Source organism: Cibotium barometz, chromosome 23, assembly GCF_041138505.1.
Source record: "Cibotium barometz isolate CiBa-2024 chromosome 23, ASM4113850v1, whole genome shotgun sequence".
Classification (NCBI taxonomy): Eukaryota; Viridiplantae; Streptophyta; class Polypodiopsida; order Cyatheales; family Cibotiaceae; genus Cibotium; species Cibotium barometz.
Window position 1 is genome coordinate 2,282,983 of NC_141068.1, and position 17,015 is coordinate 2,299,997.

General features: G+C 41.0%; 3 protein-coding genes across 7 annotated transcripts in view; 1 reads left to right on the forward strand and 2 right to left on the reverse strand.

Moving 5' to 3' along the window:
• The window catches only part of LOC147625541 (Peptidase S41 family protein), a 68,889-nt gene extending 63,707 nt beyond the window's left edge, over positions 1-5,182 (reverse strand). For 4 of the 5 annotated variants that reach the window (XR_015268703.1, XR_015268704.1, XM_086817041.1 and 1 more), the window contains exon 1: positions 4,589-5,177. Coding sequence is in view for 2 of the 5 variants with exons in the window: in XM_086817041.1 (XP_086673167.1) it covers positions 4,589-5,113 (525 nt within the window). In the remaining 3 variants the exon portion in view is untranslated. Of the gene's footprint in view, positions 1-3,859; positions 4,430-4,588 lie in introns of all 5 variants that reach the window. The other variant, XM_086817043.1, reaches the window with a different exon arrangement.
• A 253-nt stretch (positions 5,183-5,435) lies between these two features.
• On the forward strand, positions 5,436-9,806 carry LOC147625543 (uncharacterized). Its single transcript, XM_086816997.1, has 12 exons — positions 5,436-5,723; positions 7,093-7,163; positions 7,493-7,960; positions 8,039-8,134; positions 8,243-8,380; positions 8,454-8,554; positions 8,635-8,757; positions 8,842-9,012; positions 9,108-9,245; positions 9,319-9,412; positions 9,487-9,587; positions 9,704-9,806. The coding sequence occupies exons 2-12, from the start codon at positions 7,158-7,160 to the stop codon at positions 9,804-9,806; spliced, it is 1,539 nt and encodes a 512-aa protein (XP_086673123.1). The 5' UTR covers positions 5,436-5,723; positions 7,093-7,157.
• Positions 9,807-11,090: 1,284 nt separating this feature from the next.
• LOC147625544 (uncharacterized) lies at positions 11,091-15,124 on the reverse strand. The gene is made up of 5 exons (XM_086816998.1): positions 14,708-15,124; positions 13,371-13,438; positions 12,750-13,241; positions 12,277-12,667; positions 11,091-12,178 (listed from the first exon to the last, which is right to left on the reverse strand). The coding sequence occupies exons 2-5, from the start codon at positions 13,407-13,409 to the stop codon at positions 11,091-11,093; spliced, it is 2,010 nt and encodes a 669-aa protein (XP_086673124.1). The 5' UTR covers positions 13,410-13,438; positions 14,708-15,124.
• Positions 15,125-17,015: the final 1,891 nt, after the last annotated feature.

The following is a 17,015-nucleotide window of genomic DNA, read 5'->3' on the forward strand; positions in this document are numbered from 1 at the left end:
CTTCTATATATATGTGTGAATGATGCTGGTCGGCCAGCTATTAGGCTGTCGGCCAGCTCCTAGATGCTCACAACCTGCCCATAAATGCTCATAATACTTGTCGGCTGTCACCTACTTGCTGTTGGCTGCCACCATAAATGCCTATGAAGCCTAATGAAGTCTAATGTGCTGCTTTAGATGATATACTCAACCTATACCGCGAGATACATGCTGAATACCATGCTTAAATGCCTGATAAAATGCTGGAAAATACCTGATAAATCTCGATTAATTCCTTATTAATGTTTATGATGCCATGTCACTTGTACACCTTTCGGGTGTGCACGTGACAGAAGTGTTATGTACACGATACGCAAGGTAAGTGGGAATCATATTTGCCTTTAGTTCAAGCTGTTTTGAATGATTCCTTTTCATCTATTGGCAGGACTCGATATGAAACAACGTTTGGAAGACCATTCCAGTCGCTATTGACCAAAACCTCATCTTCAGTACCTGAAGCAAACAAAATGACGAAGTCTTACCATGAGATTTTGGAGTCAGTGAAAGACAGGTTGGCTAAAGCACAGGAAACCTACACTCGACAGGCCAACAAAGACCCAAGGGATATGAAGTTCTCAAAGGAGATTGAGTTTATCTCCGGATTATGAAGCAAAGGCTGCAACAGGTGCAGAAGCAATGCCCAAAGCTATCATTCATGAGCTTCGGACCTTTTTCCAACCAAAGAAAGAGTAACGAGGTTTCAATGAAGTTGAAGCTAGTAGCTACCTCTGAGCTAGACTATGCATGATGTGCTCCATGTCAGTTGGCTAAAACCGTATGCATGTCCAATCCCTTCAAAAGTGAAAGACGAAGCGGAACCAGATATAGTTGACGAAGCTGAAGTGATGGTTCCAGAACAGATCCTTTTGCACCGCTTCAAGCATGGCTCCAGCCGAAGACAAAGACAGTTCCTCACAAAGTTTCAAGACCAAGGGACCCACGAAGCAGTATGGCTTGACAAAGAGTCCTTCGACGACTATCCGGCTTTATTGACAGACTATTTGGAGACTATGCAGCTTCTGTCAAGTTAAGCAGAAGGGGATACCACGTGAATCCCACACTTGGATGCCACATAGACATATCTAAACAAGAAGGTGCAGGACCTAGAGTGGAAACTGGTCCCATGTGAGCCCAGTCTGGACGAGTCAGCCAAGGTTCCACTCTTCTCCCTTCTGGAGGCAAAGATGAGATCTCTGGCTCTGCTTGTGAGGGTTGCAGACTTTGATGCATAGACTAGTAGCCGATTGGGTTGGGCCGTTTGTATGGCGTAAACGCAAACGATGAACCACCAAAAGTGGACAAAGGGAAAGTCCCTGAAACAAGTGGGGGACATGCAAATGCTGAGGATGAGGATGCGGGCAGTGTCAAACTATTGGTTGGAGTGACTGGCACATGCATGTCTCGAAAGTAGGATGCCTGAGAATATTGGGAGTATAAGGGCGTGTACTCGTTGTCTTGCGAGTTCTGGGAATCCATAGGGGGATTACTGGCATCCGGGGTCAAGTGTGCATTGTCCTGCACATGAAGCAATGTCAGTGCGTACTCTGAGTCTCCCCTTGGAATGATGTCAGGCGATCTGTGTAGTTGGTCTGCGACCAAGTGACGGACATCTGCGTAGGCATGTAGGTTTGCATGTAGGAAAGGAGCTAGCCCATAGGGGCTACCCCAGATCAGAGCTTAGAGCTCTAAACAGTGGCAAGGGGCAGCTTAGAGCCACCCAAGGGGCCAGGAAGGCCCCATGCTGAGCCCACCATAATCCATCCCTAGCTTGGGCTGGGCAGGCTGTTGGCCAGCCCTATGGGCCCTGGCCAGGCAGCCGACTGGGCCATGAGCCCTAGCTAGCTTGTCGGCCAGGTATGGGGGGCAGTCCCACACCCTTGTGCAAGGCTGCCCAACAACCTGGGCATCGTCCCAGCCATTTGCGCAGATTGGCCAGCATATTGCATGGTGTGAAATTAATAAAAAGCATGTTTATTGCCAAGACCTAGTCGTGAGGCTTTTTATAGCTGGCCGACAGGATGCATGACGGGGTATAAATACCCAACGCTAGAATTCAGTCCAGTAACTCATAATTCACAAGGGGTTGACGCTTCCAAAGGCCAAGACAGCCAAGGGGAAGATTTCAATCAAGGTGGAAAATGCGGGTCAAGACTTTTCTCTTTATTTTTCTAATTTACATCATTCTAATAAAGCAAATACACCATTCATGGTGGGGGCCCTACAGAGGGTATTTGGGACCCAATATTGTGTCTTCTCTCTCTCTCTCTCCTCTCCCTGCCCAACTAGCAAGGAGTCCACACACAGAGAAATTACTGACTTCTTTAGAGGGACTACCCGGGAGGGCACACAACCGACAGCCCAACAGGGCACCCCGTGGGACTCTAGTTGAGAGAGCTATCCAGTTGGGCAGACCCACACGCCCGAGGGCTCACGGATCCTCACATCAGAGACGGTGGGCATCTCACTATGGCAGATATCCAGGCCATCCGGCAGAGACCCATGCTAGAGCTCCTAGGATGATTACCACTCCAGCCATATACTGTTGTACTCACTGTCACTTTTGTACTCCCCCATATTCATGTATTCATGTATCCACGTACTCATGAAACCCATTTTGACTAGTAGCATCAGCTTCCCACTCTCCCTAGTTGCTGCTTCCGGATGCTCCCTACTGATGTATTGTAGGGCTAGATACTTACCTTCAGTTCTTTCTTTTCTTTTCCAGACAGTGTATCAGATGTCACATGGTTGTAACTTTGGTCTCATAGGTCACTTTGGGTTTTTGAAGACGTTAATATAACATTTCATCTCTCTCTCTCTCTCTCTCTCTCTCTCTCTCTCTCTCTCTCTCTCTCTTCTGCACATCTACTTCAGTTTTCTGCGTTATATTCGTCGTGAAAGATTGCTAAATTCTGAGCATTGAAGTTACCAATTCAACCGCGAAGCTTCCGCATGTTACAATACTCTCGCATCTCCTTCTCATACCTATTTTCTGCTCCTTATTTCTCCCCACGAGCCATAGATCTGCGTACTATGGTATCGGGTTTGTTCGTGGCTGATTGAAGGTTGTATATTAGTTGATTCAAGGGCTGGTTGCCATGAATCCTCACAAAATCCAGTAAAATCATCCTAAGGTACAAGAGATTCCGTGGGAATCTATGCAGCCACAACCCATGGTGAAACAGATGCAAGGGGGTGAGCAACCAAACCAAATTTAACATCAACCCCAAACTCAGAGACAAACCACCAATGTTTCTATGGCAGGGGTGGGCCCATGCCCGGGCGGATTCATCCAGTTTCACCGCAAATTTAAACCATGCTTTTCATCCATTTACCAACCATATCAGCAAGTACATGGCCTTTGTACAGCCCCCTCTTCCCTACGGTATACCACCTACCATACCGCGTACTCCCGAATCACCAATTTCTCCGTCCTTTTCTGTAACAACTTTATTCCACGGTAATGGACTTGCAGAAGCAATTGCAGGAGGTTAGGTCTCAAGGTTCTTCAGCCGCGTCCCATGCAAGTGACTTTCCACCCGAAATCGAGAGGAAAGAGTTTAAGGAGGTTCACATTGATAAAGGGCTGGGGAAGGGGTCCACCTTTTATGATCTGTATAGATACACTGACACATATCATTCAAATACACATCATGATGCAAAATATGAATAAGCTTTTTGGGAAGACGTCCACCATAAGCCAACCACATGGGTTGCTTTTCAGGTTATCTTTAGATCAGCCTTTGTTTCCATCAACAAAATAGACAGCTTTCGTAGGTTGTTTAAATTACAAATGGAAAACAAGACCTTTGAGACTTACTCTCAAAAGTTTAAGCTTTTGGTGAATCGTAGTAAAATTCTGGCAGATCCATGTGCGGTGGTAAGTGTCTCCAAGTAGGATGTTTAGCAGAGAGGACTTGACCTCGATTGCACACCTTGAGATTAAAAAAAGAGTGGTGTCCGCTTCAATTCATACCACATCATCCCATCATGGGCCCATTGGCCTGTATTGACATAGTTAAGAGATAACCATTATGCAAGTGTTATCATACATGAGAGCTTGCATAATGTGTCCACATTCCCATCATGGTCAGTGGTTGGTGGACGAGTAGGTAATCAAGGTCTAATCTTCATTTTTCCAGCACAGAATTATAGATTCAGCAATTACAATCAACTCACTACATCAGAGTGAAAGGCAGAATTCCTGCAGCTGTGAGCTTTTGAGTTCCCTTGTAACTGTCTTCTCAAGACTTCAGAACTCAATATCTTTGTCCCCCCCTGACAAGGGACGCTGGCAAAAGGGCTTGGGTTGGAAATTTGTCCTTGCTCACGGCTCCTGTAGCTGAAGGTGAGGGACTCATCGAACTGTGTTGATGCAAGTGCTGCATTGCTACAAGAATGCATGAGAGTGTTATGCTAAGCGATACGTGCGAGACATTGAAGGCACATACCTAACAATCCAGTATTATTGATGACATAGTAGGGTCATATAAACATGTTCGGGAACCTTGTAGACCATATCACGTGTATAGGGATCAAGAGAACTCACCAGCCAAGCATCGTGAGACCACTTATGGTGGCGGGCATCGAGATACCTCGCATTTACAACTTGCCAGGCCTCTGCAATGATGGACTCATTGGTCACTTCTTCAGTCTCAGGATCCTTGGCAACAGCAGCAAGGCTGGCGGTGCAATCCGCTAAGTCCTTCGCATTTAGGGCTGGCGTGGCGTCCGAAAGGCCGATCTGTTCATTTCTTACTGGAGGGGCCGGTTCGGAGAGGTAAAAACGAGACAAAGGTGCATGTGATTCAATTGTAACAAGGCTTCGCAGGCAAAAAGCTTGGGCTGGAGGAGGCCATGTGGCAGTGGCCACCGCCAAAGCAGACGCAGCGAGAAAGCAAGCCAGAGCACTACTTGCCCCTGTCGCGCGATGTTCTTCTTCTTCGTCTGTACCATAGCTCTTCCCCTTTGTGAAAGAAAGGAGATGAACACTCCTAACACTGACAGGGGCACTCTTCTGGCCTACTACAACACAGGCCGCTATAGCACAGCTTGGCAGAAAAAGAGCTCCCATAAATCCCTGTACGATGGCTGTGAGGGAACGGAACTCTTGTATGCCCTCATGAGGTGGAGCTTCATTTCAGGAAACACTTGATAACGTTATTAATTTATATATATATATATATATATATATATATGGGTACATGAAACTTAGAGAAAGTGTTTTTTTTTAATTGAAGTATCTCTATTTTTCCCAACACCGACTTGACTTTCTAGAGTAATCGATGAAGGGACAGCTCTGCCTTGCATTCAAGTCGGGGCAAAGCCTCCACGAGAGCAAAAGAGAGAGAGAGAGAGAGAGAGAGAGAGAGAGAAGAAGACCCATCGCGATCCTCGTCTTTATCTAACACGGGCTGAGGCCATGGGATCAACGGACTGCAAAGCGGGTTGAATGGAGGCCGTCCGATTTAAAATTTAATCTCGGGACGTTTTGAGGGTGGCCGATCGAATGATGGTCGGGGAGTGTGGGGCGGGCAGTGTGGTGACATCCAAGCTGGAGCAGCGCCATATCTGAAGCCTCGTCTGTGCGCCCGCCAACCACGCCAAGGCACAGTCTCCTGCGACGGACGAACGCCAGCAGCTCGCCGCCTGTATAACCATGTCTGTGCGCCCTTGAAGCTGAGGTACTCGTCTTTATCTAACAGCAGGCATCTGCGTTTTCTGTGCACAAAGGGATCTGCGTTTTCTAATCACGTTTTTGAATATATGCTTGGCCTTAAGTACCCTTGTATCCCTATGATTAGGAATCTGCGTTTTATGTGAACAAAGCAGCAGGGTTTAGGGGGCAGGCATCTGCGTTTTCTGTGCAAGCTGAGGTACTTATCTTTATCAAAGGGATACATGATTAGGAATCTGCATTTTATCCACATCCTAATCACGTTTTTGAATATTTGCTTGGCCTTAAGTACCCTTGTATAACTATGATAGGGAATCTGCGTTTTATGTGAACAAAGCAGCAGGCATCTGCGTTTTCTGTGCACCATGGCCGACTATATAAAAAGGACTGCCCCCAACCGCGCTTAGCTAGTAGACCTTCCCTGCTGAAGCCCACGATGCTGTAGTAATCCAGAGAATGGGAAATTACAGAGGCGGCAATTTGTGTAAACTTCAAGGGATTGGAACACACATAATGGGCCTCCGTAACAGTATACACACACACACACACACACGGGAGGATACCTTGCAGGTATTTCGGGATTCATATGTGAAAAGAGGGGGGATTCGAGAATTGAAAGTGGGAACCCCTCTTCATTAACCATCTGCGTAACAGTTTAGGTGTAAGCGTATTATTTATTGTTTGGATGCGAGTTCATGGAAGCACTGTAGTTCCGTAGCTGGAAATGTAAGTCCCTCTTCTTCAGAGTGTTAATGGCTTGTTATATGTAGGGTCTCCAGGTTAGCTGTGTTCAGCCATCCACACATGTACCCATGCAGCTAGAGTGGGTTGCCTGTCTGTGCATGTATGTGTGTTTGTGTCAGGACATTCAGTGTTGACTGTATTGATAGTGCTACATGGTGAGGCTGGAAGGAAGCTCAGCATAGTTGGCATAGTATGTTTTATGTTCTCTTATGGTAACCAATTGCTGTTGGACATTATGTTTATGTTGCTTCTGAGGTGTGTATGAGTGTATGATTGTCCTTTGGAAATCTGTTTATTAACTTGTTTATTCATGCCATCTATGTCAACTGGACATGAGAGCATGTGTTCTTAGAAAATTTCCCACTATGGATATCTAATGCTCACTTTTGTGACATGGGCATGTAAAAATGTGACATGCGCAAATGCGGATGCTATAGCAGAACAGTGGATGCTAGATATATCTATTCCTAATCAAAACGTGGATCAATATATTGTTGTGTACTAGTTTGATCATAAAAATACTTTTAGCTTTTCAGTGTAGGTCTTTGCCATAGCCATGTGTCTTGAACATTTTAAGGAAATTGAATCCATAGCTTGAGGCCTAATGTATTGAAGCTTTTGTGTCAATATAGTTTGCATACACAAGCCAAGGAAGAACTTGCACGAACAAATACGATCGATAACTCTTCTTCGAGCCATGGAGGTAGGGATCTTCATGTATACACGATACACATAAGCGTGTGTGTTTGCCACGAGAGAGAGAGAGAGAGAGAGAGAGAGAGAGAGAGAGAGAGAGAGAGAGAGAGAGAGAGAGAGAGAGAGAGAGAGAGAGGTGATGTTTAAGGGATAATCCGCAGGCTAGCATACTCTCTTTGAATTTATGAAGAGATACGCATAGCCTTGCATATGTGAAATGTTAGGACATATGCACGCGTAACTAAGGATTTTCTCTCAAAGTTGGTAGATTTTATGTGTTGTAGATAGATTTAGGGTTTAGGGTTTGTTTGATGTTAGAAGCTTGATGTATTTTAGGAACATGCTCTATTCAAATTGGTACAAGACGAGGATGGCAAATGGTGGCGACATTGCCTTGCCTCTCAAGTATGCATAGATAAAAGTCAACGTTTCGAGAAAAGGGTGGATATGAAACGCCACCTTGAAACAAAACATGCGTGTACTAATATAGTACTCCCGCCTCTTCCAATGGGTCGCCCAAAAGCGCAAGAGAGACCGACTAAATCAAAGTCGGATAGATCGCGTGTCCAAAGTGAGGCGCGGTTTTACAACGAGGAGCTAAAAGCAAAAAATGCTAGAAAGGCGCACGAGAAGAGCAAAATAAAAGAGGGAGAATGGAGATGGAACCTCTTAAAGGAGAAGACAGGGTCTAAAGAGGAATGGGTACATAACTATGTCAAAATCAGGATGGCGACATGGGACTCAAGGAATGAATCACGCAGAAAGTTGGTGCAAGAGCGTGTTACAGAAGGATACGAGAAATGGGTAGGCTATCATTGCATTTAGTTATACATGGTTATAAACTACATACCTACATTCTAATACACCTAGTTTTTATGATAGAGACGCAATTGTACTACAAAAACAGATGTCCCTGATGTAGAAGAAACAGATGTCCCCGATGTAGAAGAAGAAACCAAAGAGGAGCCAGATACACCTGTAAGTTATTATGTGTGCTACCTTTTCTTGCTCTCTCTCTCTCTCTCTCTCCCTCTCTCTCTCTTTTCTTAGTATAGGACTTATAACCTTGTTTTCATAAAATAATAGCAAATGGAGACTAGTCCAGTCGAAGATCCACCTTTAGCTCCTCGTAAATTACGAGTGAAAAGAAAGCGGACATTAGATATGTCTCTACCATCCGGATCTCGTCATTCAAAAGAAGACATCATACATGAGTGTCAGCAGGTACCTAAAAACCTTTAGTTTTCTATGTTGTAATGCAAAGACTTTTAGAAATCTTATATAGACATTTTGGTAGCCCAAGTTTCCCAATGCAAAAGAAGATGCTCATGTAGACATCAAAGTTTGTTCTGGGAGTTTCGACTGCAAAAGTCCCAGTCCCGATGCTTTTGCAGAGAGGTTAGCTCTCTTTATTATTCAATGTTTGAATGTTCTCTTGTTTGAGCTTAGAATCTTATTTTCTTAAAATGGTTATTTAGTGGAGGAGTAGTCTTTCACATGAAGTCTACCCGCTTTAAATTGGCGGTCGATCTTCATGCGTCAATTGTGCAAGACACAATTAATGTTGAGGCGTCTACAAATACAATGAATGTTTTTGCCTTGTGAGTATCTCTTACACAGACCTTATGATTTTTTCTAAATAATCATCAATTTTTGTGTATAATAGTGCATTGTATCTTATATAGATGGATGGAAAATACATTGTCGGTCAATGTGCTAGAGCAAACGTGGTTTGTGGATAGCCTATGGCGAGCGTTCCTTGGCCGAAAACAAAAAAACGAGAATACAATGGCTAATTTTTTGGGTACGCCCGATCTTGGGCGTAAAGTCTTCACATTCTTTCCTGTCATTGATAGGTAAAGTAATATATTTTGTGCTCAAAGTATATATCATTTAGGCACAAAGTATCTAGGTGGAAAGCTTTGTTTTTCTAACGCTATGAAAAATTTAGGGCACATTGGACTTTGCTTGTTCTCTACAATCCTCATTGTATGCGATTGCCTAGCCTACCAAGGAGGCGTTCTTGTATTTTAAGTTTTGACTCCCTTGGTATGCGCTCGTCACAAAAGTATCACGACCATCTATACAGGTATGTTATGATATTTCAAGCATTTATAAGTTGTACCTATTACACAGATCTCTAAAAAGTGGCATTTTTTTAGGACACTTGTCCATTTTGGTAGTTTCTGTAGTGATCCAATCGTTAAAATGGAGCTTTTGAATCCAACAGAAGAAATAGGATGCGAGTCTTATGAGGTAGATATCTCTTAGAAGCAATTATCTATAATAACTAGCTATAATTAGGAACTCATATGGTTGTTTGGATGCAGATTCCACAACAGCCAAATGCGTATGACTGCGGATTTTATGTGATGGCAGTCATGTGGTTTCTAATCAAAGGAGGATTGGATGATTGTCGACCCAAAACTTGGTTATGTGATCAAATATGGTTATGGTTATGGTTAATGGTCTCAAATATGGCTATGGTTATGGTCTTGTTGGTTATGTTGTAAGTCTCAAATATGGTTATGGTCTTGTTGGTTATAGTTTTGGTCATGAGATCTTGTTGGTTATGGTCTCAAATATGGTTATGTTCATGATCTCAAATATGGTTATGTTGTTGGTCTTAAGTATGGTTATGGTTATGTGATCAAATATGGTTATGGTTATGGTTAATGGTCTCAAATATGGCTATGGTTATGGTCTTGTTGGTTATGTTGTAAGTCTCAAATATGGCTATGGTTATGGTCTTGTTGGTTATGTTGTAAGTCTCAAATATGGTTATGGTCTTGTTGGTTATAGTTTTGGTCATGAGATCTTGTTGGTTATGGTCTCAAATATGGTTATGTTGTTGGTCTCAAGTATGGTTATTGTTATGATCAAATATGGTTATGGTTATGGTTAATGGTCTCAAATATGGTTATGGTTATGGATACTTTGCTTGCATAGGTCTTGTTTAATTATGATTATGGTCTCAAATATGGTTATGGTCTCAAATATGGTTATGTTGTTGGTCTCAAGTATGGTTATGGTTATGATCAAATATGGTTATGGTTATGGATACTTTGCTTGCATAGGTCTTGTTTAATTATGATTATGGGCTCTCTACAACTATGATTACGATCCCCCTATGACTATGGTTTTGTTTACTTATGATTATGGTCTCTTTAGGACTATGATTATGGTCTAGTGAGGATTATGGTCTTTCTGGTTAGGGTAATAAGTGTGCACATGGTTTTGGTTATGGTCTATAAGTATTAAACTTGGTTCTAGTTTTGATGACTGTTCTCTGTGAAAACTAATCTCGGGATCCCGAGTTTAGTTTTTCCAGAGCCTTAATGTTGTGCTCTGGAAAAATTAATCTCGGGATCCCGAGATTAATTTTTCCAGAGAATAGCCTTGAACAACATTTAGGCTCTGGAAAAATTAATCTCGGGATCCCGAGATTAATTTTTCCAGAGAATAGCCTTGGAAAAATTAATCTCGGGATCCCGAGATTAATTTTTCCAGAGCCTAAATGTTGTTCAAGGCTATTCTCTGGAAAAATTAATCTCGGGATCCCGAGATTAATTTTGCCAGAGTCTTAATGTTGTTTAAGGCTATTCTCTGGAAAAATTAATCTCGGGATCCCGAGATTAATTTTTCCAGAACCACTATAATGCTCATGGCTATTCTCTGGAACAATTAATCTCGGGATCCGAGATTAAGTTTTCCAGAGAACAGTCATCAAAACCAGGTCTTGTTTAATACTTATAGACCCTAAACCAAAACCAGTTGTAGAGAGGTCATAATCATAATTAAACAAGACCTATGCAAGCAAAGTACCCTAACCAACGATGAATTAAACTTGTAACCTTTGTAATAGAATTGAAATTAGTAGAGAGACAAAAGATGCACATATAACTTTAAAATTGAGATCAAGTCAAATATATGTTTAGATGAAATCCAAAATTTGAGGTACATGTCCAGTGTACATGAGTATGATTCTAAATTGAGATGCCCTGATTTGTTGCAATTGTGCAACATTAGAACTTAATATGAATATTCTCTCTTCATCTTTGGAAGACCCATACTGACATGAAGAAATGATACCCATAAAACTATCATTATCATTACATACTTGAATAGATTTTCCAAGAAGACACTTCTCTGCTCCTTCACTAACATGTCTCCTAGACAAAGGTAGTAATGCATGGCAGGTATGGCATGAGAAGATAGCTATAGGATCCACCAATAGTGTTTTGGTGCAGCAATGTGGACACCATATGCGAGGAAATCTATCAAAACGAACTCGACTTCTACCACGTTGATGCCTTTTTCGAAGAACACCACTTTGGCATGTTGGCTTTTTTGGTTGACTTGAAGAGGCTACAACATCCATAGTAATCACATCATCATCTTCATTGCGTGGTTTTCCGTGGCCAAGACGCGTTTGAGTCACATGCGCTTGAATAAGTCGGACATTTCCTCGAGCTGGCATGTTGATTTTCCCTGGTGTCATCACGGATAAGAGTAGATCCTCAGTAGCCCTCAATTGTGCTAGAGCAGCTTTCATCTCCCTTGGATCTTTTGTAGGCGCTACTTGCTCAATTGTGGAGAGGATTTCTTTAAGCTTTCCAATATGCTTGGACAATTCCTCTATTGTCACATGGTCATGTGTATCATGACACGTTGCAGTATTGACATCATCAACCACTTCAAAAGGGTTTTCATCTCCATTATCCACTGTAGGAAGCAATTGCTGTAATTCTGGAAAATGTTGTAATACTATCAAGCGAATACCATAAATGTGCTTGCATTGGGAGCTCCAATCAGGACAATCACAGTAGTTGCTTTGCAAATTCACATGGTACCATAAGCTCGGAGTAGAGACACTTTGAATCTTGAACAATAATGACATAGAGTTAACTACCTCCACACATGATGGATTGTCCTTGAATCTCTGTAATAATTGCTCTCCGGCATGCAATCTTGAGGTATGTCTTTTTGAGGAGCCACGGGTTGAAAATCGACCTGAGTCAGCTGCATAATAAATAAGAAATGGCTTAATGTATGTAAATCATAACATTCAACTCCATGCTTTTGACTAAATAGATGGGACTTCGATATCAACGACTCACCTATTTCTTGCTTTTGCCTAAAGAACCTTGTTAATGTTCCACCCATGCGGTTGCCAGTCTTTGAATCACCGATGAGCGCATGTAGTAGCTCGACAATTGATCGATTAATACGAGCTTCTAGAAGAGTGTATTTGATATATTGCCATAATCTTTCAATCAAATTTGTTGTATCAACATTGCCATAGTTGAACATTCGTCCAAATTTTGGCCACCGTGTTTTCCACATGCAATTAGGTCCGCACCAACCATTTGTGACATATCGAAGCACATTAGGATGAGATGAATACCTTCGCAGGAGATCTTGGTAGCGTCCCTCAAAATCTTCTATGGTAGCACATTGCATTAAATTAGACATCAAAGAATAAATTTCATTTCGCTTCTCTTTTGGGACCTGGATATCAAAATGGGTTAGGATAAGTAAGTATTACTTCAACAAACTCCAAAGAAGAGCGACGAAAGTTGTGCTTGCATACTTGTGGAAGTAGATTCTCCACCCATGCCTTCTTTGCATGAAACCAACAAAGTAGCACATGACATGCAATTTGTCTTGGAATCCCATTATCATCGAGAATCCAAGAGTGAGGATCTTCATTTACAGCTTGGGTTATAGCCTCAAGTTCTTGTTGGCATTTATCAATAACCAAAGCACTAGGCCTTACACTACCCATCCTTTGCATAATTATTTTTAGTGTCATCTCTAGAGCAATGACCTCATGATGAGACCCTGGATCACATGAACACATCATAAACCATATTGGCATGCCAACACCAAGTTGATTTGGTATTACTGCAGCAAATAAAGGCAATCCATAAATGTTGGTTTTGAAAGTACTATCAATTGCCCATGCATTATTGTGAGAAAATCGAATAGCCATTTGTAACATCCAATCATCTTGAATGATAAGTATGAAAGGCCTTTCTTTGATCTTCTCTGCATGGGGATTATATGGTTGACAGTAAACCACCTACACATTTAGAAACGAAGCGAACTTGATGATAGTTTCGGTATCAATGACTATATTGGATTTAAATATAATAATACTTTCGGTATCAATGACTATATTGGATTTAAATATAATAATAGTTAGTGGTACCTTATTTTGTTGCTGTAGAGCCAAAGCCTCCATGAACATTGATGTCCAATCATCAGTTGACACATTAGCTGCAATGTATTCAATTTAGAGAATATCCAAAAACATTATGACAAAGGTTGTAAACTGTAGGGAGAAGATAGTACCTTGGTGACGGACTTGATATGACAACATGGCAATTTCTTGAGGAATCATGAAAAACCTATAGATTTTGCAATCCAAAAGAGAAGCCTTTTCCATATGGAGTCGCTGTTTAGATAATGATATTTGAGAAACATGTCTAGAGCTTCCCACATCAAACAAATCTTGAATGCAGCACTCAATCACTGATGGATGAACTGGAAGGTGATATAAATCACTTCTTGTGCCCGGTGTGTGACCGTTATGTGATGGATATACAAATAAATGAACATCTTCCATCCCTTCTATATACTCCACTTGCACTTTGAATGTGCAACCACATTTCTTGGATGTTCGCAGGCGCTTTTGCTTTCCACTTCTTCTTGGCTTGCCTCCTCTATGACAAATGTAGTCTACCATGGTCTTAGAAGAACCATATGTCTTTGTTGATCTCACCATTATTAATCTAGCATTGTACTCAATCATTATACTCTTTAACTGCTCCTGTACCTTAAATTTAGTAGTGCTTATTACTTTTGAAAGATCCTGAGATTGTGGAACGGTATTACATTTAGGGCGTTTACATCCGCATGCATTGATAAACTCTTTAATGTAGGATTGGGGAATTCCATGCTTTTGAATACCAATGTACCATGTTGACTTGATTTTGTCTATTGTATCACTGAGACTGCGGTGAGCACTATCACTTTCACTTTGATGTGCTCCAACAACAATACTCTCCCAATCCTCAATACATGAGATCCTCAGATTAGGCGTGTCTTTTAGACAAAGACAATGACTATTGTCTTCCTTAGTTCTAAGGACCAACGCATCTTTCAATCTTCGCCACTTTTTCAAATCAAGCAATGGACTACAAACCTTGAGATCTTCTAATGATAGGGAAACATCATGCTGTAATGCTCTTATCATTAATTCATACGTACTTCTATTAAAATATAAATAAGTTTGAGATACATGTGCAAGTGGATCGACCCAATTTTTTTGATAAGAGTCATGCCCATGGTGGGTGTCATTATGAGGACCCTCATCATTTGACACACTCTCATGTTCGTTTAGGGTGTCATTTAACCCAAGCTCTTCATCACTAAAATCCTCACTAGATTCATTTGAAGTGTTGTCATCACTACTCTCCTCTTCAAATACATAATCCATTGTTGCATTTATGTAAACAGAACAACGAATGCTATTTAGTGAAGTACCTTATGAGTATGTAGATATACCACCATAATGGGCCTCTTAGCTTCTTGTAAGAACCCTACAACAAACATGAAGAAGAATGAAGGAGAAAAAAAGAAAAGCGCAATAGGAAACTTTTTCCTGTAAAAATTAATCTCGGGATCCCGAGATTATGGGATCCCGAGATTAGTTTGGTAGTTCGTGGCATTTACTCCATAGGTCTTGGCATTAAATTCCACCAAATATTCTTTAAGAGAATGAAATCTTTTCTGAATGCTCAGCCTTTAATGATTGTGTGTACCCTTTCGCCGCCTTTTCAACCCGATATTCAAAACTTAAAAATTAATCTCGGGATCCCGAGATTAATTTTTATCCCGAGATTAATTTTTCCAGGATCAACGGACGAAATCAAGCGACGGGGTTGTCTTTTGGTGGGCGCCCTTGATCCCATGCCTTAGACCCCGTGTAAGATAAAGTTGAGGCATCGCGATCAGGATGTTTAAAAAATTTATAATTTTTAAAAAAACATCGCTAAGGGTTAAACCTTAGCCTATTTCATTGATTAGTGTTCGCTTGCAGGCACTAACTAATGAAACTGGCAGTAGCCTTATTATTGACATCAATAAATACATGTATCTTACTTAAATATCCAAATCAAAAATTAAAATGTCCAAAACCATTATAGTCCATAAATTTATACTTCATCAAAACATTTAAGTCTCATGTGCATTTGCCCATCCCCTTCTTTTATAAATCCCCATAATCTAGGTTTAGACTTATCTCAATTATACTAAGTAAATCTAGGTCATTACTTAGTCCAATTCTTTTATATTAAAGATTGTTCTTGCTAGTCAAATTTGTTGATCTCCTACATGTCCTTAAACATCATAAGTAATTTCTTTAATCTCCCCATAGATACTTAACAATATCACCTTTGAATTTAGCTTCACTGGCACACTTAACCACATACTTACCCTTGACTTATGGCTCTTTCATGCTCAATTTATAGAGGTCATTTAAGGTCTAAAACGTGCAAATAAGGTCAATTTGTAGAGGTCATTTAAGGTCTAAAACTTGCAAATAATTAGCACCCTTTTGAACCCTTAAATCAACTCTAAAAGATGGGGTATCAATATCCTTTGAGAATCTAAAACTTTGCACGTTCTAGTTCTCAACAACTAGTTCCAAGGTTAAAGTCAAGATGGTCTTTTGGTCTCTCTATTCCCTATTAAGATCATTCGCTTCACCATGTAGATTTCCTTCTACACTTAACCTAACTTATACCTTTCCTAATTTTGAATTTTCAAAGTTTTACTTCTCTCATTTTGAGCCATAAAAATAATGATATACTTCTCTTATACTTGAAAAGCCTAAAAGAAAATTCTCAAAAATCTTTTCTCTAGCTCCACTTATACCCATTTGAATCTCTCACGCTAGGTTTCCTTTCTATAGTTTTTTCTCACAAGTTCTCCCCAAAAGCTAAGGCTTTCACTCCTTTATCCCACATACGGAAAAACTTTGTAGAAGTAAGAGAGAGCTTAAGTGAGCTTCTCTCTCTCCCCCTTTGTGTGTGGGTTGCTCGCATGGGATGTTGTAAGAGAGAGATCTAGGGATAGAGATGAAGATTGCACTCATGAAGGGAGTGCCACCATAGATCCACTCATCGTAGCACCTAGACATGGGAACTCTACAATAACATAGCCATGAAAGCTTAGGCCATAAACTCCAAGAAAGGTAACAATGTATATGTCAAAATGGTCAAAAATTTTACAAGTACATAGGGCATGTGCCTTTTATAGTCCCAAGGCCCCATATGCCCCAATACACATGTCTAAATGTACCTAAAGACCCATATGCCTAGGCCCATCCCTTGTGTGTATGTGCATACTAAAATTCCTTCATTACAAACCATCCCCTCCTACAATGATTTCATCCTCGAAATTCAAGGGTGGTCATGCGCACCAAACATATACAAGAGTCTATATACAAAAGCTAAAAATGTTATGGGAATATATTTTAAGCCCTCTTAAAAATATTATTCTACCCTCTTAGATAATTTGGGGACACTTGGATTATCTTTGCGTGAAGCCAAATCATGTTAATATCATGGGTAATGCCATTATAAATATTATTCTACCCTCTTAGATAATTTGGGGACACTTGGATTATCTTTGCGTGAAGCCAAATCATGTTAATATCATGGGTAATGCCATTATAAATATTAATATGTTTGGTGCATATTGACGTATAATGGGACCTCCAATGTTTATTATAGTTTGGTTTGTATGGAAGGGTGATTCCTGGGTTACTTACGCCTTGCAAACATGTGTG

What these genes read in the sequence shown, in the direction of transcription:
- LOC147625543 (XM_086816997.1), top strand. An exon ending in ACAATGAATGTTTTTGCCTT is followed by an intron (nt 8,758 to 8,841) that starts GTGAGTATCTCT and finishes TATCTTATATAG; the next exon opens with ATGGATGGAAAATACATTGT. An exon ending in TTCTTTCCTGTCATTGATAG is followed by an intron (nt 9,013 to 9,107) that starts GTAAAGTAATAT and finishes TGAAAAATTTAG; the next exon opens with GGCACATTGGACTTTGCTTG.
- LOC147625544 (XM_086816998.1), bottom strand. Translation starts at nt 13,409, where the DNA reads ATGTTCATGGAGGCTTTGGCTCTACAGCAACAAAATAAG. An exon ending in TGGAGAATCTACTTCCACAA is followed by an intron (nt 12,668 to 12,749) that starts GTATGCAAGCAC and finishes TTTGATATCCAG; the next exon opens with GTCCCAAAAGAGAAGCGAAA. An exon ending in TAGGCAAAAGCAAGAAATAG is followed by an intron (nt 12,179 to 12,276) that starts GTGAGTCGTTGA and finishes TTTATTATGCAG; the next exon opens with CTGACTCAGGTCGATTTTCA.